The sequence below is a fragment of the Branchiostoma belcheri genome, unplaced genomic scaffold, assembly GCF_001625305.1.
Source record: "Branchiostoma belcheri isolate BF01 breed outbred unplaced genomic scaffold, Haploidv18h27 scaffold39, whole genome shotgun sequence".
NCBI classification, from domain to species: Eukaryota; Metazoa; Chordata; class Leptocardii; order Amphioxiformes; family Branchiostomatidae; genus Branchiostoma; species Branchiostoma belcheri.
In genome coordinates, this window is record NW_017804009.1 from 927,721 (window position 1) to 948,275 (window position 20,555).

The following is a 20,555-nucleotide window of genomic DNA, read 5'->3' on the forward strand; positions in this document are numbered from 1 at the left end:
TCCTGATGAAGGCGACAGTGGTCGCTGAAAATTTGATCTCTCTGTAAACTGTGTGTTGGAATAAAGTTCAACGTTTTACTATGATTACTACCAACACAGATGAACTTTCATGATAGCTTGTTTATTTGTTAAGGCCATGTTGATTTGATTATATAGATGACATCCACGCGCGCATTAATTTTTGTCCGTCTCCCCCCCCCCCCAAAAAAAACTTTTCGACCATACGGTAAATTGTAGAAAGCAGCTGCAAAATGAGTAGATATGTGCCGTAAATTGCACAAAAAATATTGGCAAACGATACTAAAGTTGTAAAATGCCAAAATCAATTCCAAAGGATAAGAGAAAATGTAAAGAAATGAAAATGAAGAGTCTATTATTCGCCATACCATGCTTTTTTACAAGTAGTTCTTTTGTCATTTATTCAACCTCCATGACCACAGTAGATTTCATAATAAAGGCAATTTTTTTTTTGCCAAAGTTTTTTTCATTCGCACGCTCGCGTGAGTTTTGGGGTTCCCAGATGATGTCATCCATATAATCAAATTAACATGGCCTTATCACAACGTGGAAATGAGAGCAAAACAGGTGCATACGCAAGTTTACTTGTTGCCCTCCCTCCCACAAACAACAACAACTGTACAACGTAACAATACAAAAACAACCATGTGTAAAGATATTCAAAGTAGGGCATGAAATAGTGAAGCAAAATCTAGTTTCATCTTCTTGGTGTGGGAAGTTTGAAATGTTTTACTGTAACAGTTATAGAAAGTTTCTCATATGGCCATTCACATAGAATAAACAAAGAAAGCTTTCATCTACAATACTGTTGTTCCTGAGACCATACTACAACGTCTTGTCAGAACCATGTGGAAAATCCTAATAAATAAACAAACTGTCAACCACAAGCAAAAACTCTCTGGTCCGTAACTGAATGATTGAATGAAAGGACTATTCTTAATAGAATTGAAATTGAATTGAATATGAACGAATGAATGAACGAATGGATGGATGAATTTATGAATATATGAATATATGAATGAATGGATGGATGGATGAATGAATTTATGAATATATGAATGAATGAATGGACGGATGGATGGATGAATGACGACCTTTTTATTGTACATGCACATCCACCTGGTTAAGTACCGGTCAAAATAAATGAATAGCTTATATATACGTCATTTATGCATACTCATGATCAAACTAGCACTAGCGCTATAGCCTACTAAGTAACTGAATGACATCTTTACTGGCACAATCATCTAGTCGCTATGTATGACAACGTACATTTTGTCGATCCGCACTGACGCATTCTAACAAAGTGTACCTCCATGCTGTGTCAACGATTAAACAAATAACACGGGAGAAATATTGTAAATAAACACCACAGAAAACACCATTTTAATCATCACCCAATCATGTTAATGTGTATGTATCCGAAACATGTATACGAAAAACACGTGTATTTTTAAGGCACTTCGCAGTTTATTCAATACAAGAAATACTGTTGCAACAACCCATGATGTAGTGAAGTCACTGAAGTTCGCCAACTTACACGAGGAAAAACTAACTAATCATACCCTCTTTAGACGATGATCAGATCACATTTAGAATATGCAAGGAGGTTACAACTATCAAATTTTTTTTCAAAATTTAAAGCTCCTTGGAACATGGCAATTTGATCATGCTGGGGTCCACACTCCAAGACCGTGAGGTAACTTGACTTGGAAAACTTGTAACGTTACAGTGAAAAGCTACAAGACTGATTCCTACACTCGACATCACTTCGGCAGAACGTCTCTATATCTGTATAGCCAGTATAACCGCCTTTGGGCGTAACACACTAGCGCCTGGAATAGTTTCCAAATGTTATGTCAGAAAAGATATCTTTTGTAACAGGCAAAATTCTGATGCAACGTTGACAAACATCCAACGAAACCGTGAAAATGAGGGTTTCGCGCAGGCGCAGTACGTTCTGCTGACGTGCCAGAATAGAAAGAAGTTCGAGAATAATGAGTTCGATCTCTGGTTGCTAGGATACGGGCCGGCGTCCATTTTCAAAAAACATCGTCGCGGGTTGTACATTCTCCCATACAAACCGCAGAGAAGAAGAGGAACTAATAATGGTCTTGTCGTTCCGTGCTTTCCTGGTAGTGGGACTTGTACTCCTTGTCATGGGGACAACTCTTCCAGGCGCACAGGTTAGTACATGTGGATATATAAAGTAAAATACGTACTGAAGTTGATACGCGTTGAGAGACATGCATCTTCGAAATTCAGTTCTACAACCGAATGACGTTCGAAAATGCTTAGTTAGGCCACAGCAAGTAAATTTTATGGATGACATCTTCCAACTCCAAATCTAATGCGATAGGGCGAACAAAACAAGGCGGGTTTAAAAAAATTCCTACATTTTTTGACATCATAAATCTTCTTAAACGAGAAATGATACCTATATTGTGCTAAGTTTATCGCCAACTATTAAGTTTTGAAGTTTTGAATCATTGTACAAATGGTTTGGAGTGGGAACATCAAATATAAAGGGAATGAAATACATCACTACATCAAAGAAAAAGACAAAACATTAAATCAGAGCCTTGTCTTGTCTCCTCTCTTTCATATTTATCTGCCATCCACCTTCCGGCATGGCAACAGACATCTTCGCCTATTTTCGGCATGTTTACCACTGTCAGAGGGCAACAAAATCTCTTGTTTTTCTTTTTCCAAATGCAAAACCAAGCGAAAACTATTGCGCGCGCTGATGTCATCCATAAAAAATTACTTGCTGTGGCCTTACTGAGTAGATCAAGCCACCAAGAATCATACAATTATAATGTTTACCGTCCCAGCGTTGTGTCTGTGACCATGGTAACTAGTGTTGGGTTACATCATGTTGCAATTTTATAGCAGGAGGGATTTAAACTCCTGTCTGACCATATATATGAGGGGGGGGATATATATCTGAACGTGTTTGAGTACAAATTAACAGAGCAGACCATATGCCAGGGTAAACATTATGCCTTGCAAATGTTACCTTTCTTGTCATTATATCATACACACTGCAGGCCAACTCGAAGTTGCCACGCCTAGCCCGTAACCGTCGGGCCGGAGTCCTGTGTAAGTCGGCTACAGACTGCGGTGCCGGGGAGTGCTGTCCTCAGCGCCTGGGCCGCTGTCTGCCCCTGCTCACCGAGGGACGCTTCTGCCGACCGATCACCATCCAGCGCGGCTTTGACTGCCCATGCGCAGTCGGGCTCCACTGTGACCTACTGGAGGAGACCAAGAACCTACCCATCGTCGTCCAGCGTGGCGCATGCGCAGTGGGAGAGGCGCATAAAGAGGGTGCCAAGGTAAGGTGACTGTGCAGTGTGGGGAGATGATACCCCTGTCTATCTTACGTCTATCTTTTATAAGACAACTTGTTCATATAGTGTAAAGAGACTCTTTTTACACAACCATCTCCCTCTTGCTATTGCACTATTACGTCACAGTTTGTTTACATGTTCTAAAGAACATTCTAGAACGGTCAGTGAAAGAATAAAGATAATTTCAGGTTTTCAAAGTCAAGTGTGGATGCATATCATTTTTGCTGGGTCTACTTTTGTTGACACAGCGTTACATGCTGTAATGGGTGATTTAGTTGAGTAGACGAAAGTAGTATTGGCCTTATATTAAGGCTCCCGCTACATAAACACACACCGCGCTACGCACCCCTGTACAATATAAACGTCGATTGACCGGCATTCATTGCGGTAAAAAACTGTGACGTAACAATGCAGTAGGTCCATTGCAACATGATGTAACCCAACACCAGTTACCATGGTGATAGACTGTCTGGTTCAGGTCATTGACCTTTTGTGTTTGGAGGAGAGCAAACTGAGCAAAAACAATATGTTTTCCTTCCGTAAACATAATGAGGGCTTGCACCAGAGGTATTTATTTTTTTAATATTCCAACATTTCATTACTAGACATGGTGACCGCACATTCAAGTTATATCAACTTACTTTATGCCGCCACCAACACAGAGGACGGGTATAGGACAGGACAATACTCATTTTCCCTTGAGTTAACTTGAGGAAAGCCGTGTAAAGTGCCTTTCCCAAGGGCACAAGATCGGTGGCAGTGTCAGGACTCGAACCCGGGACCGCTTGATTCCGAGTCGAGCACTCTGCCGCTACGCCACACGACCCCACAAATTTGTTTATTTGTGTTTTACCATGTACAGGAGACCAGTGAAAAGGTGAACCACGTGCCCCGGGCTGGTCCTGTGTTCCGCCCGGGTGGAGGCAGGAGGGTCCCGTCCAAGGAGAGAGTCCGTCACCTTATCCAGAAGATGGCGGGCGCTACAGCAGTAGGGAGGAGGATGCCGACTTCTACTGGGAGACGAACCTGGCGGGGATAGATACATGTACACGGCTCCGGGTCGTGGCAGCTTGTTTTTCCCCAATAAACCTCCTAAAAAAACCTCAATTGTTTATTTGTTTAGGCCATGTTGATTTGATTATTCGGATGGCATCAGCGCGCATGAACTTTTGTCCGTTTCCAAAACGGTGGTTTCGACCACGAATAACTTGGTGTGGCCTAATAGTTATGGAAGGATTCTAATATAGTACTTTATATCCCTTTTATCTACAAAATGTAGTACAATTGCTCCTGATACCATAATACAATCTCTTGCTATAACAATGTGGAGAAACCCTAATACATAAACAGACTGTCACCCACCACCAAAACTCTTTCCAGCATTATTCTTTTTCACTCTACATACCAAAGCATGCCTGTATGTTATGTCAACGCTTAAACAAATAATCACATGCAGAATTCTAAAGGTTGATCATGACTGACATTGAACCCTTAAACAAATACCGTCAATAGTTTATAAAGTCAAAAAGGTTCTAGGCCCCACTTATTGCGAATTGTTTGATATAACTTTGGTTTCTCAGGTATCGCCTATACGTATACTGTAAGGCCATGTTGATTTGATTATATGGATGACACCTGCGTGCGCATGAATTTTCGGCCGTTTCCAAAAAAAGTTTTCAACCATACTGTAAATCGTACAAAACAGTTGCAAAATGAGCAAATATATACCGTAAGTTTCAAAAGAAATATTTGAAAACGATACCAATGTCGTAGAATACAAAAATCAAACGAAAAAGACGAAAATGAATGTGAAGACTAGATATTCGCCAAACCATACTCTGTGTCATTTGTTCAATCTTCATGACCACGTAGATTTCATAATGAAAGCAACTTTTTTTTCAAATCTTTTTTTTTTATTCGCACGCTCGCATCAGTTTTGGGGTTCCCAGAGAATGTCATCAATGTAATCAAATCAACATGGCCTAATCTCAAAACAGATATTTCGGTGGCCGCAAAGACAGTATCAAAAGTTGGCCAGGCAGTATCCATTGGCAAACGATCGAATACTGTCAGTGCCCAATGGATACTGCCGGGCCAATTTGATACTGTCATTGCGTCCACCGAAAGATCTGCTTGGAGATTATCCAAGCAGAGTTTTAGGCTTATTTTGACGTGTGTTTTTTTCGGGCTTTCGAAAAATTCTTTGTCTTTGTTTTAGGCAAGTCCAGAAGTAGCAAATTGATACACTGCCCTGCCAATTTGAAGCTGTCTTGCAGCCAATTTTTTTTGCTGCTTGGAGATCTGTATCAGTATAGCCGGTATAACCGCCTTTCGGCGTAACACACCAGCTTCGCAGGCACGCGGCGCGGCGGCAGCTGGCTATATTACACCGATCGACTTGTTACACCTAACCCTTGAACTTCTAGCTCAAGACATTGTTTAAAGCTATCTATTGACAATGCCCCTACTGTACTTGGTGACAGTGAGTTCCACTCTGCAATAGTTCTAGGAAAGAATGAATTCTTGAACACCTCAATCCTTGGTTGATAACTCTGGTACTTGAAGGCATGGCTATTTCTTATTCTCTTCTGGGCTGGTATTAGGTACTTAGTAGTTGGGACATCCACCAGTTTATTAGTCATTTTGTACATCATGCATAGTCTGGACATCTTTCTTCTGTCTTCCAGTGAGGTCCACTGTAGGTTTCTTTTCATTTCCGTGACACTAGCACCTCTTTCATAGTTGTGATGAGATGACTCAATCTACGACACCCACGGCCGATCGCTATGCACTAGTGCGTGAATCATTGATCACTCATCTATCAATAATGACCTCATCATCACACCACCCTATAACACAAATAGAACCACCCAGAAAAAAAAGATTTCCGAAGACAAAAAGCGTGTGGATATCGATTTGCAGAGGTGCTAAAATATTGATAAAGTCTGGTATAGTTATATTTTGAATAATATTCCGGCGTATGATTATATTTTGGTGACCGCCTGGTAGCTTATAGTGATGACATGCCTAGGGAGTGACGTGTTTTATATGTATTAAATATGGCGGCGTTGGTTTATAGGCCACAGCAAGTAATTTTTATGGATGACATCAGCGCGCGCATTAATTTTCGCCTGATTTTTTTGGGGGGAAAAAAAATTTGTTGACTTCTGTGGTCAACATGCCGGAAATGGGCAAAGATGTCTGCTGCCATGCCGGAAGGTGGATGGCAGATAAATATGAAGAGAGGAGACAAGAAAAGGCTCTGATTTAATGGTTTGTTTCTTACTTTGATGCAGTGATATGTGATGGCGGCTGTGTATACATGTATGTGATGTTCCTACGTATACTGAATCAAAACCATTTGTACAATGATTGAGTCAAAATTTTAAAATGTAGGAACCTTGTTTTTTTCGGCCCACCTTGTTTTTTTTCGCCCGCTCGCATTAGATTTGGAGTCTGCGTAGGATGTCATCCATAAAATTTACTTGCTGTGGCCTTATACATGGCGGCGTTGTTTTATGCGTTGCTTGCGTGAGTATAGGTCCCAACGGACAAGGAATTTTAAAAGAGGATTGAGTAGTACGTTAGGAACTCACTTGGGACACAAAGGAAATGTATGTTGACCTGGATATCCGAAGACCCCCTCTTTTTATCACAAAAACACCTGGGATCACGTGACAGGTGGAACGTTACACCTGGGGTAACAAGGTGGAACAAAAGAAAACAAACGAACTCCAACCTTTCAACTTGGCGTGCCTGAGGGAGTGAACAGGTAATAACAGTACACACCTGGTTATCGGACCGGGGAGCGGGCGGTTTAGGACCGGGGGGAGACGGTCTGGTTCCCCGCTTACCTGAACTGGCGTCCCCGGGGTCTTCAGTCAGCTATGGAGAAGGCCAGACATGACTCAGGTGAGAAACTGTGATCCCTGCTAGTCTATGAAATGTACAGTTTGTTTATGAAACGTGCCGCTAATGTTTAAATCATTAACCTGGATTCACAACGGGTACGATACACTGCCCAATTTTGAATGGTGCCTCGCCAACAGACGTTTGTATAGGCTATACATGTTGTACATGCTTCCAACGATAGCTGTATATAGTAGCCTCCATAGCATGCCAAAAACTGGGGGTTTGGGGGGTCTTCATGGTCATTGGGAGCTTTTATGTGCTATTTTCTGATTGCATGTAGACAACATAGCCGGCCTGGTTGAATTACCCCCGTTTTTGGGGCTAATCAGAAAACAGCCGAAGACCACCAAGCCCCCAGTTCTATAAGCCTGCTACGGAGACTAAGTTGTATAAAGGTTTCTAAAATATAGGACCCTTTCACGAATGTATCTTTAATGTTACTAAGTCTTCATGAATTTTTGACGACATATTACGCCAAAATCTCCCACATACAAGTGGCTCATACGAAGGTAAATTTTCGTACAAAGGATATGTATTGTTTTGTGTGTCGTTGTTGAGATTGAACAATGATAGTGGTGTATTTCCTGTACGGTTTCGTGTGTGATGGTAACGCGGTATTGGGTATGGATCTGGCGGGAAGAACAAAGGACCAGTCATCGGCACGGGGTCAGCCGTACCGCTATCACAAACCGTGTCAGACTCGTGGAATGCCTGAGGGACCAACCGTTTTTATTACTGGGTACTCTCCAAGCAGAGGTTTGAGTTTAGCTTATTTTTGGTGTTTTTTAAGCTTGTTTGTCGGTCTTTTTTTGCATTGGTATCTTTTTTTACGCAACCCAACAAAGAAGAAAGTCCGATAAAAAGACTAAAACAGACTAAAAAATAAGCCAAAATCCAAACCTCTGCTTGGAAAGCATGCCTGTCACATTCTGGTAGTTCGCTACCAAGCAATGTTCACTAGTCTTCACCAGACACTTTCGCATGCTTATCAAATAGTAGAAATCGGCCTAAAAAGGGAATGTAACTGGCCAGGGGAGCATACAGGTAGCCTGGATGCCAGACTCATAGAGTTATACTAGCCATATCATCATTATGAATAAGGGCCTGTGACTGTGTCGGGCTGTGATATCATTTCTTTGGGCGCATGTTGGCCCTGGAGCCGGGGAAATGCTCTACGTGTGAGCCTTGGAAATAGTCTGGCACCCAGGCCAACGTGCAGGTAAATTGGACCCCCTGTATGGCCGGCTAACTCCTTTTTACATCATGTATAGTCTGGACATCTTTCGTCTGTTTTCCAATTCTTCGGTGTTCCCGCCCAGTCTGTCAGCGGCCCGCAGACGACACCGCGGACTACCTGTATGACATCCTACTGTCCTACTGTGACAGGAACCGTCCCTGGGTGCTCTACACCCTCGCCTCGGAGCTGGAACGGGACAACAACCTCGTGCTATGTCTCCGGGACAGAGACTACGAATCCGCCAAGCCCAGGCTGCAGAACTTCGTGGATTCCGCTAGGATCAGCGCCCGGATTGTGGTGGTGTTGTCGGCGGCGTATTTGGCGGACGGACCGTGTCAGAAAGAGCTGGACCACGCTATCGCGTCGGGGAGGACCATGGTGGCCGTGCGGTTCGATGGTTGTGAGATCCCGGCTCAGTTCAGGAAAGGAGCCGGTGGTGTGGTGCTGGACCGTAGCGACGTGGACTTCTGGGACAAGTTACACAGGTTTCTACACAGGGAACAGTTAAACTTCTCAACTTCACATTCAGGTGAATGTTAAATGTCTTTTATTTTTTTCATTTTAGGCCATGTTGATTTGATTATATGGATGACATCCGCGCACGCATGGATTTTCGTCCGTTTCCAAAAAAAAGTTTCGACCACAATGTAAATCGTACAAAGCAGCTGCAAAATGAGCAAATATATACCGTAAATTGAAAAAATATCGTAAAACGATACTTATGTCGCGGAATGCCAACATTCATGCAAAAGGACAAGAAGAAAATGTGGAGGAATGAAAACGAAGAGTCTATTATTCATCATGCCAATGAAATATTACTCTGTGTGTTTAGTCATTTGTTCAACCTTCATGAACACCGGTACCTAGATTTCATAATGAAGGCACCTTTTTTTTATTCGCACGCTTGCATCAGTTTTGGGGTTCCCAGAGTATGCCATCCATATAATCAAATCAACATGGCCTTATTCATAATTTATTTAGCAAGTAGATCACACTCAGGTCTGTGGCCTGTTTTTCAAGTGTTACTGGATGCATAAAAATAATACATACATACATAATCAAGTAATAAAACAAATTTATTATCAGTGTATTGATATAAAACAAGTAACGCAGCATTTATGTTCAGAACAATGGAAACATTGATAGGAAAAATGAATGAATGAATGAATGGAAAAATGAATTTAATGGTTTGATATTGAGGGAAAAGAACACCAATAGAAATTTGTTCTCTACTTTCACAAATCCGTAAAGCATACGTAAATTAAAACTCTATTTCTTAGAATTCACTCGCCTGTACCTTTACGCACGCTGTAAGGTGTGCATAATAAAGGTAGTAGTTTGTGCTAGGAAAATTTCTCAAAAGTGCGCCAATTCGACACAAAAATCCTCGTTGTTAAAAATACACATCACTAATAAGATGTTTAGGAGAAGTGCAATCTATGACAGTAAATACAAAGCAAGGAGAATGCTCCCTCAAATGTCTTCCTTGTGGGGTCGTGTGGCGTTGGCGTTGCGGTAGAGTGCTCGACTCGTAACCAAGAGGTCCCGGGTTCGAGTCCTGAAATGCTACCGATCTTGTGCCCTTGGGAAATGCACTTTACACAACTTTCCTCACTTCGCTCAGGTGCAAATGAGTATATTGTACTGTCCCCTGTGTTGGTGGCGGCATTAATATATGTTGAAAAAACTTGAGTGTGGCGTCACAACGTCTTGTGATTACATGTTGGAATACAAAACAAAATTCTTCCTCTCTTTTCATGAAAGGTGCCTGCTGTGAAAAGAAAGGGAGAAACACCAGCTTTCCCGTCATGCCTGGCGTTGTGGTGGAGCGTCCCCATGACGTAGACGCCGTAGTGGTGCTGGTACAGATCACCATGGAAACGCTGAAGGAGCGGACCAATGGGAGACGAGAGGGTCACGTGGTCGGGGTTGTGGGAGAACCCGGTGCAGGAAAGACTGTGCTGGCTCAACACGTGTCACGGAAACTCATGGAACTCAACAAAAAGGTACCATTAGGCCACACCAATTTAATTTGTTGTTTCTCGGATTTTTTCAGAAAAAATATGAAGCGACAGGGCAACAAAAAAAGAAAAAAAAAGGCCAAGGCACCCCATGATAGCCAGAAATGTTACAATATGAGCCATAAAGTGAACATACCAGGCTGGTTTATAATTAAAACAATAGATTTTGAACTTTCAATGAAACGAAATTGCATTGTTACATTGAAAAACTTCAAGAACTAGGAAGAAAAGGACTTTCTTCAACCGTTGGGGCCAAAATATGTCTTTCATTGAGCATTTTGCAGTTGATTTAGGACCAAAAATGTTTTTTTTTTTGCAAATCAGAAAAAAAATGGACAGGGCGAATCCGAGAAACAACAAATTAAATAGGTGTAGCCTTAGCATGAAAATTCATCCGAGTTGGTAATTATAAAATTATATATTATCAAAAGAATATCAAACTGTTCTCCAACTCAAAAAATGACTCACCGGAATTTTCGACCTTCGTCAGCTATCTGACCCAAGTGCTGTGGACACGTGATTTTTCCACATGTGTGACGTCAGCAAGTTCGTCGGAAGTTGGTACCGCCCCCCGTCACATATAGCTAGTGAAGAGATTCGGTCGAATTTTTTTCTTGAGTTGGAGAACAGTTTGATGCTGTTAAAAAGTAACATGTATACTATTTCCTAGAGGGATCATATTTCCCTGGCTTTGATTGGTTCAATACTGATTTTGCTTTCAGCCAATCGCGGCTGTCGTTACAATGAACGTTGGACAGTCGCTGTCCGTGGTGCTGATTGGGCTATGTAAAACTCAGGAAAACAAACTTGTGTTGTGACTATTTCAGACCAACTGTTTATAACTTATTTTCTGCAATGTATGGTAGCAGAAGCTAAGGATCTTTACACGACAGTCGTTACAATAACAGTTGACAGATAGCACCTGTCCTTGGTGCTGACTAGGCTATGTAAAACGTAGGAGAACTATCTTGTGTTGTAGGGGTATCTGGAACCAACTCTTTACAACTTATTCATTTTTGTGGGGTCGTGTGGCGTAGCGGCAGAGTGCTGCGACTCGGAACCAAGAGGTCCGGGGTCCTTACATGCCAACGATCTTGTGCCCTTGGGAAAGACACTTAACACGACTTTCCTCACTTAAAAAAATAAGTGAAAATGAGTATTGTCCTGTCCTGTATTTGTACTCTGTGTTGGTGGCGGCATAAAATAAGTTTATATAACTTGAGTGTGCCGTCGCCATGTTTGGTCATGAAATGTTGGAATAAAAAGTTGGAATAAAAAACAACTTATTTTCAACTTTCAATGTACGAGGGCATAAAGATCCTTACATGACGATCGTTACAATAAACAACGCTTGACAGATAGTTCCTGTCCTTGGTTCTGAATGGACTATGTAAAACGTAGGAGAACTATTTTTTGTTGTGGGGTTAAGTGGAAGCAAGTTAAGCAACCCTTTGAAACTTATTTTCTTCATGCAAAGTGAGAGTATACTAGGATCCTCACATGGCAGTCGTTACAATAAACAGTTGACAAGCGGTTCCTGTCCTTGGTGCTGATTGGGCTATGTAAAACACAAAGCCCTACAACTTGTGTTATAGGACTATCCGTAACAAACTCTATACAACTGATTTCTCGCAAACGTATGACGATCCTTCTCTTCTATCCTCAGGTTTTCTGGATGACTCTAGGTGTGCGCCCGGACGTTCTACAGCACCTCACACGTCTGACAACCTCCATGACAGGCCGGCAACTTTTCTTCCCTGAACTCTCCGACGTAGTCAACTTTCTCACGAGCTTCACGGCAGACAAGGACTACGTCGTCGTTTTGGACGACGTCCAGGACGTGGCAGACGTTACCGACGTCGTCTGTTGTCTGGCGGGAGAATGCGTGACGTTGGTAACGTGTAGAAACCAGGAGGTGTTAGCGAGGCTCCACGTGCCGCCGGCAAACGTGCACGTACTGGGCGGCTTACCCGGGCCCGCGGCCGAACTCCTGCTCCTACGGAGTGCGGGTCTTCACGGAGAGCTAAAACAGGGCGACCCGAGAGCCGAGGCGGTGGCAGCGATAGTACAGGAGTGTAACTACCTACCCGCGGCGACTGCTCTGGTCGGGTCGAGCGTTTGGAACCCGAAAGACCCCGAGTGGTGGAAGGGAACTGCCAGAGATCTTAAAGAAACTGAGAATGATCCCTACACTAGTAAGACATTAGGGAAAGCGCTCAATGTTAGTTATGACTCCCTCAGAGGTGAGACTGTGCGGCATTGTCTCATTGATTGTTGTGTATTCATACCGGAAAGAGACATCCCTCTCACTACGCTGGTAGTGTTTTGGAAGTACCGGAGGAACGTATCAGAAAGTAGCGCTCGGGGTGCCCTGTATCAGCTGCATAGCCGATCTTTCGTTCAAAGGGGAGGTAAACATTTCAGTTACCGCTTCAACGCTTCTGTACTCAGTTATGTGAAGGCGAAGTTGAAAGAACCGGAATCTCAGCTGCACAGAGATCTTCTGGAGTCTTGCCGTGAGGTGGGAGGGGGGACATGGGCGGAGTGTCTACAGGACGGGTACTACTTTCAAAACGCCGCGCATCACTTCGTCAGGGCGGGTTGGACCAGCACACTTGTCAATATTCTGACGTCGTATCGGTGGCTGAAAGCCAGGCTGGAACACACTGACGTAACGTCGTTATTGTCTGATTTTAAGGATCTGAAAGCGTTGACGCCCTTTGCCTCTCCTATACAAGAGGTGCTGGATACAATCCGTCTTTCGGGCCGAGTTCTTGCCAAAGACAAGTCTCAGTTTGAAGGACAGTTCCTGGGTAGACTGTCTGAATCGTCTCATCCTCGTATACAGAAGCTGGTCTATGAGATGCGGGAGGAACCGAGGAGTGATGCCGCCTTGTATCCATCGTCAGCTTGCCTGCGTCGCCCGGGAGGGTGTTTAGTTCGGTCCTACTGCGGGCACAGGGACAAAGTGCTGTGTGTTGCAGTGACGAATTTTCCCGACAGGCGGCGCGTCTTCACGGGCTGCAGAGACTTCACGGTGCGGGCATGGGAGCTTGGCTCAGGGAGGGACCTCGGCGTTCTACGCGGTCACCGCGGCCAGGTGTGCGCCCTGCACCTGAGAAAGGACGACAGGCTGCTCGCCTCGGCGTCGTGTGACTGCACCATCAAACTGTGGGACACGAACAGGCTCGAACTCTCCGCCACTCTGACCGGCCACCAGGCAGGGGTAACTGGAGTAGCGTTCACTCTAGACGGGAGGGGACTAGTCTCGTGTTCACACGACGGAGTACTGAAGGTTTGGGAGGACACCGTTCAGATACCGTCCGTTTCGAAGCTATCGGTACACAAAACTCCAACAAGAACGCGTTCTCTTTCCTCTTACGGTAGTTCATGGAACGTTCGGAAAGACATCGCCGCGCACAGCAGTCAGGTCACTGGCCTCTGTTTCTTTCACTGTAGCAACAGGGTGGCGACTTGTGCTGCAGATTCGTTGATCAAGATTTGGGACCTGCAGGAGAAAGACCCCACAAAACGTGTCGGGACGCTCAGAGGCCACCGGGACGTCGTCCGCTGTGTCACCGTGACAAAAAACGACGCGTATCTCATCTCATGTGCAGACGACAACATCATAGCTCTTTGGAACACCGAAAGATCCCTTCTCGTCAGAACGCTGGTCAACCCAGGCGGGCCCGTGGCCGCCATATCCCTGGCGCCTGACGATACCACGCTTCTGTCGCTAGGCGGCGCTGCTGATCGATGTGCCAAACTGTGGAATCTACATACAGGACATGTCGTCTGCACACTGAAAGATCACTGCACGTGCGCTTTACTGGTAGAAGTCGCCGATGAACTAAGACTCATATCATGTAATAACAGTGATAATAAGTGCAATATTTGGCGGATAGATTATTCTAGTCCTGAACTTATTCGAAACGCTTCAGAGATGGACAACAAAGTCGTCTGCACTACGATATCTAGAGATGGAAAGCTCGCCCTGACAGGGACAGACGATGGGAATTTGAGCACGTGGAACGCCGAGACTGGGCAATTTCAGAGTACCCTTGTCGTGGGCCAAGGTTCGGTCTCAGTTGTACGACTGTCTCGCGACAACGACGTCGTTGTGGTGGGATTTCAGAACGCAGAACTTGGCGTATGGGACGTCGTCTCTCTGGGAAGGAAATGGACTAGTCGGGAGCACCTCGGTGCTATTCAATCTGTCTACATCACAGAAGACTGCAAACGATTCGTGTCCGGTGCCAGGGACAAACAGGTGATTCTGTGGGATACGTCTGGAGGGGCAAAACTGCATACTTTTGCACTCGATAGCTTTGGCGTTGTGTCTGTATGTATGATTGAGGGACGTGTCATGGCTTGTACAGCGTTAAACGTCCTGTACGCTTGGACGCTGGGAGGCGACGGAACGGTCAACAAAGTTGCCGGCCCGAGGGTAGACACGCCACCGAGTCCCGTGTTGGTTCTGCCCGATCAGTGTAAGGTCGTCAGTGGAGACCCTGACAGTTCGGATTACGTTGTAGTCGACGAAGTCGGTCAGGAGTGTCGATATTACAGTGGGCATGTCGCTCGTGTTAGCGCTTTGGCTGTGACGCAGGACGGCAGGTTTCTCATAGCGGGTTCTGTAGCCGGTACCCTCACCGTGTGTGATCTGTCCGGTCAGGTGGAGCCGCAGTACTGCATCAGTCCGCACGATGTCTCTTCAGATCCAGGACTTGGTGTGGAAATAAGTGCTATCATTGCGACAAACCAGATGATGTTTCTGACCGGGGACGTGGACGGAGCGGTAAAGCTGTGGGAGCCTGGCGGCGCCGGGGCGGCCCGAAACCCGGGCGACCGTTTCCAGTTGCTCGGTGCCCAGCATGACGGGATTAGCTGCTTCTGTCGCCCCGCGGACTCGATGGTTGTATCGGGCTGCAGAGGAGGGACCGTGGCGGTGTGGGACCTGAGGGAGCGGCACAGGGTCACGTGTTGGGAGGGGCACCACGAAGCCGTGACGTCAATCGACTACACCACCAAATCTGATGACGACATCACGGTTATCACTGCGTCACTGGACGGTACCATTAAATCGTGGGGGTTCACAGATCACGAGACCCCCTCCCCTCTCCGCGTATGGACTCTACCGCCCACCGTGCCAGCACCACGCTATCTAGCTGCCTTCACTTCGGGTGCTTACTTTGTTAGCGGGTCTGACGACGGAAAACTGCGCGTTTACACCATGAAAGACGACGAAAATTCTACCCGAGAGATTGCCACTGACCAAGGCAGCTTGAACGGTCTAGGCGTGACGTCAGACGGTCTAACGGTTATGTGTAGTCACGTGGGAGGAGCCTACACCTGTTGGAAGCTCCCCACTGGTGAGAAGATCTTCACAAGTCAACAACTGTCACGCACAAAGAGAATCCTATCGTCCAACAACAGTGTGATCTGTACCCGTCCAGTGCCGTTTGTGATATCAGCTGAAGATGAAAAACTCATTATATGGGATGCCAAAAATGGTAATATCAAACAACTGATTGGTACACATTCGTCTGTGAATTGCAAAATCAGTGGACACAGATACACAGACAACTGTGTTGTTGGGAACTCCAAATCTTACGAGGTAAACGGAAGATTCGTAGTACCACAACATACAGCTCAAGGTCAACGACCGCGAGTGACCTCCTTGACCTCGACTGATAACGGTGAACTCGTAGCCTCAGCAGACGAGAGCAACACCGTCCATATATGGTCAGTAAATCCTGGGAACGAGATTCTCCACCTGTGCAGCTTCACGTTTGAACATGAGATTAACGACTTTTCTCTCTCGGACTCAGGGCGCATGTGCGTACTGCAACAAGACGGGTCAGGTCTCTGTTTTCTGGAGTTAAGAAAACCCCAAGACTGAGTTTCTTATATGTCTTCTGTGACGTAGAAGTCTAAAATTGAAAGATGTCCCGATGTACTAAGTTCCAATGCTAGCTACTGACTGTTAAACATAGAAACACACATTGTTAGGTACAAATATGATTGGTAAGCGGGTAATAATGTATATCAGACTCAGCGCATTCCCCTGAGAATTGACCGTTGCTTTTTTATTGAGCGAAATACAGAATTGTATATTACATCACTATTTGGAAGACTGAAAAAACAATATTGGACTTTGAAATGTTGCACTTCGTCTGGTTCGGCAAAACCTAACATCTGTAATTTTAGAATAGGACCTTTGATAGAGGTAGCCTGGGTGCCATCCCCAGTAGTATTCGCCCGCTCAATAATGTCGCTAGCTTACCACTGTTGTAAGCTAGGGGGCGATGGAACCCAGGCTACTATGATAGAGGACCTCACTTCAAATAAATTCCATGATCATTCAAATCCGAATTTTTGATAGAAGCCTTCACAATTCCATTCACATGTCACGACCTACCTGCAAACCATAAATCAAGCAAATCCATGTGTAACCAAAAAAAGAAAATAATGTTTACCTTCGCACCGTCGTCGGTTATTTGCAAGTCTCTTCTACGAATCTGTCTTGAACGCAACGCAACACAACACAGCATAACACAACAACACAACACTACACAACACAACACAACACTACACAACACAACACAACACTACACAACACAACGCAACACAACACTACACAACACAACGCAACACTACACAACACAACACAACACAACACTACACAATACAACGCAACACAACACAACACAACACAACACAACACTACACAACACAACACAACACAACACAACACAACACAACGCAACACTACACAACACAACACTACACAATACAACACAACACAACACTACACAACACAACACTACACAATACAACACAACACAACACTACACAACACAACACTACACAATACAACACAACACAACACTACACAACACAACACAACGCAACACTACACAACACAACACCACACAACACAACACTACAGAACACAACACTACACAAAACAACACTACAGAACACAACACAACACTACCCTACACAACACGACACAACATAACACTACACAACACAGCACTACACTACACTACACTACAGAACACAACACTAATACACTACACTACGAAACACAACACAACACAACACTACACTACACAAGACAACACAACACTACACTACACAGCGCAACACTACACAACACAACACAATACAAGACTACACAAACAATACAATACAACACAACACAACACAACACGACAAACACTCCCTAAAAACAGAACATTTGGAACGGCATGCCATGGCAACAACAGTATTCTTTTGTTCGAAATAAACCGTGTTCCGAAACCATGGATAAAGAACACAAACGTTTAGATTCTAGAACAGAGTGAACTGAGCAAACTGTACGTAACATAACACATCGAGGACTGAAGGCCTATAGGAGTGATTTCTTGTCTATTCTCGCCCAGCAGTGGTCCTATCGAGTGGAAACGTGAAGTGTACAACATGAAGACGATGAAACGTCTTCTTGTTGTGGTCATCTTTGTCGTCATGGCCGGCATGGTGAGTCTAGTTAGCCTGGGTACTATCCTCCGTAGTTACCGAAGGCTCTCCTGGTTCATTGTGCTTGTCGAAAAGATCTAGGGGAATTTCCCTGGTATAACCTGTAAATACTGTAAATACCTGTAAATACTGTACATTACGTTTATCTTCCCTGTTACGACCAGTCGAAATGAGGGCTAAAACTGCTTCAACTTTCTTACTATCTTGTCGCTGGCTACTACACCCCAAGCAGAAGTTTAGGTTAGGTGTTTTATGCTTTTCATCGAGGCTAAATGGTTGTATTTCCGTTTTGAAAAAAAGGATGACCATGTTTGTGTGGCTAGCATTGGCTTGACATTTATCATACAGCGTACCTTATTGTTTCTTCAACATAAAATTCATGATATATAATTGTGAGCGTACCTACATCGTATCGCGGGTGGTCTATCTATAAGTTCCCATACTTTGAACACCTAAATGCAAACGATAAATTTATATTTTCGATGCGTCTAGACAAACCCGGTATCACAAACATGATCTGTTCCCACATTTTCCATTGTACAAAAAAGCGAGAAGAAGTTGACCACTCTGTATTATCTCAGCAACTAGAACACTTTGTATTAGCCTAGTATAGTATCCTTGTATGTTCCTTATGAATGTACGTCTAAGTCAAGTAGTGTACTTTTGTCTCCAATTTTCTATATACGTTTGTTATGTGTCTGTTTTGACCTGTACCTAGCCCGTCGTGGCATTAATGTACAATAAAGGTTTTTCATTTCATTTCTATAATAGGACTGAAAAGTTATATCTTTGTGACTAATTTACAGGCCGTTGAGGGGATGTTCTTCAACAAGGCCTACCTGAACAAGTATAACAGCCTACCCAGGCCGGAGCTGGAGGGCACTCCCTGTGGCGCCGACGACGACTGCGCCTCTAGCGAGTGTTGCACGAAGTACAAGCGGTGCAGGCCGATTATTACGAAGGGTCTGTGTCACCCCTACAAGATCATGCGCAAGGAGACCTGCGACTGCGAAGACGGCTTCACGTGTCAGGTCTTCCGCCATCTGAGGTGGAAGGAAATCTACAACCAGGAGGGAAGCTGCATTCCGGAGGACCAAGCCAGGGAACTGGTACGTACCAAAATACTGGTACAGATATAGGGAGGGGTAAGGCCTAATAGGAAAAATGTGTTTCCTGTTTCAGTCCTGAAAAAATTAGGGTCGGTAGGTGCCGATAAAGATTATCTTTTTTTTTTCTTTTTCGTCTTGATAGACTCGGCGATCTCTACACAGTGATCCAACGTATATCATACAACACAGTTTGACAAAGTAAAACATTAAATCCCTTGCAGGGGCGCCCTCACAAAAAGGCTTCGTTCGACGGGTTTTTCTGGCCTGCTGGGGTCGGTCGGGAAACAGGATAAAACACATTTTTTGCTAGGCTTAAGAGGACTGGGGAATGAATTTTGCTGAATTGTGGGTGGCTTAAATTGGAGAAAAATGAAGCGTGATTATTATCTTCAAGGCTTCAATATTGCCTCAAAAATTAGTTTTTTTCTTCTTATGTTCACCGAAGGAAAACATCTTGTTTCCTCCTCTTCTTCTCCAAACCAATAAGTTCAATGACCTGAACCAGACGTCTGTCTCCATGGTAACTAGTGTTTGGTTACTAGTACATCATGTTGCAATTTTATAGTACGAAGGATTTAGACTCTTGTCTGACCATACATATATGAATGTGTTTGAGTAAGAATTAACAGAGCAGCCCATATGCGAAGGTAAACATTATGTATTCACATTGCAAAGATTACCTTTCTAGTTAGATAGGTACAAAACGACAAGAAATGAAACAAAAAATTATTTCACAAATTTCTATAAACCATTCGATTCCTTTTGCCCTGTAGGAACTGAAGACGTACGACGAGTGGAGTGACAAGAACCCCTCCGCTGCCAAGGTCTGGCTGGGCAACAAGTTCAGGAACAGGCTCGGGGTGGCGTCCGGCGTGCTGTGGAAGGGCGGCCGGGGGAGGAAACGCCGAAGTGCCGAGTAGAAGGCCGTGCGTAGGCGCGGTACATGAAAGGCTGCTTGTAAACACTAAGGGACCGTACGTTATTTATCGGGGGGGAGGGCCGGTGCGTAGGAAATCGGGCAGAAAAGGTTTTCCCTGGCCCTCCCCCCCGTATTTATTTTTTTTCCCTGGCCCTCCCCCCGCTATAAAGAAAAACTTTCCTTGGCCCTCCCCCCCCCCCTTCTGAAACATTACAAATGCCCCTGAAACTACATCCTAATTAATACTATCAACAATCAATAATAATTCATTAATAGTTTGATATGATATTTAAGTGCGGCACGCGACGAAGTGAAATATTCCGTGGGAAGCTCCCGTCAAATTTGCGCGGACGGGGATTGGCTTTTAAAATACCTGGCGGTTTGTTGGGTCGGCGTTGTTCTCGATAGGCAGTATTCAGACCAAATAAGACTCTATGCATAGTCTTTTTTAATACTACCAACCGA

At 44.4% G+C, this 20,555-nt stretch overlaps 3 protein-coding genes across 3 annotated transcripts; all 3 read left to right on the plus strand.

The window, feature by feature from the left end:
* Positions 1-2,120: 2,120 nt before the first annotated feature.
* LOC109476785 lies at positions 2,121-4,481 on the plus strand. The gene is made up of 3 exons (XM_019777803.1): positions 2,121-2,204; positions 3,069-3,353; positions 4,231-4,481. Exons 1-3 carry the CDS (start codon positions 2,127-2,129, stop codon positions 4,405-4,407), a joined length of 540 nt encoding a protein of 179 aa, XP_019633362.1. The 5' UTR covers positions 2,121-2,126; the 3' UTR covers positions 4,408-4,481.
* A 2,774-nt stretch (positions 4,482-7,255) lies between these two features.
* LOC109476693 lies at positions 7,256-16,440 on the plus strand. The gene is made up of 6 exons (XM_019777699.1): positions 7,256-7,280; positions 8,600-9,046; positions 10,282-10,523; positions 12,205-14,296; positions 14,918-15,910; positions 16,370-16,440. Exons 1-6 carry the CDS (start codon positions 7,256-7,258, stop codon positions 16,438-16,440), a joined length of 3,870 nt encoding a protein of 1,289 aa, XP_019633258.1.
* A 1,463-nt stretch (positions 16,441-17,903) lies between these two features.
* LOC109476767 lies at positions 17,904-20,135 on the plus strand. The gene is made up of 3 exons (XM_019777787.1): positions 17,904-18,062; positions 18,869-19,171; positions 19,945-20,135. Exons 1-3 carry the CDS (start codon positions 18,006-18,008, stop codon positions 20,089-20,091), a joined length of 507 nt encoding a protein of 168 aa, XP_019633346.1. The 5' UTR covers positions 17,904-18,005; the 3' UTR covers positions 20,092-20,135.
* Positions 20,136-20,555: the final 420 nt, after the last annotated feature.

Excerpts from the sequence above, each read along its gene's own strand:
- LOC109476785 (XM_019777803.1), top strand. The coding sequence starts at position 2,127 with ATGGTCTTGTCGTTCCGTGCTTTCCTGGTAGTGGGACTTGTACTCCTT. Across the intron at positions 2,205-3,068 it reads CAACTCTTCCAGGCGCACAG|GCCAACTCGAAGTTGCCACG; the intron begins GTTAGTACATGT and ends TACACACTGCAG. Across the intron at positions 3,354-4,230 it reads CGCATAAAGAGGGTGCCAAG|GAGACCAGTGAAAAGGTGAA; the intron begins GTAAGGTGACTG and ends TACCATGTACAG.
- LOC109476767 (XM_019777787.1), top strand. The coding sequence starts at position 18,006 with ATGAAGACGATGAAACGTCTTCTTGTTGTGGTCATCTTTGTCGTCATG. Across the intron at positions 18,063-18,868 it reads TTGTCGTCATGGCCGGCATG|GCCGTTGAGGGGATGTTCTT; the intron begins GTGAGTCTAGTT and ends ACTAATTTACAG. Across the intron at positions 19,172-19,944 it reads AGGACCAAGCCAGGGAACTG|GAACTGAAGACGTACGACGA; the intron begins GTACGTACCAAA and ends TTTGCCCTGTAG.
- LOC109476693 (XM_019777699.1), top strand. The coding sequence starts at position 7,256 with ATGGAGAAGGCCAGACATGACTCAG. Across the intron at positions 10,524-12,204 it reads TCATGGAACTCAACAAAAAG|GTTTTCTGGATGACTCTAGG; the intron begins GTACCATTAGGC and ends TTCTATCCTCAG. Across the intron at positions 15,911-16,369 it reads CTGTTGGAAGCTCCCCACTG|GGCGCATGTGCGTACTGCAA; the intron begins GTGAGAAGATCT and ends TCTCGGACTCAG.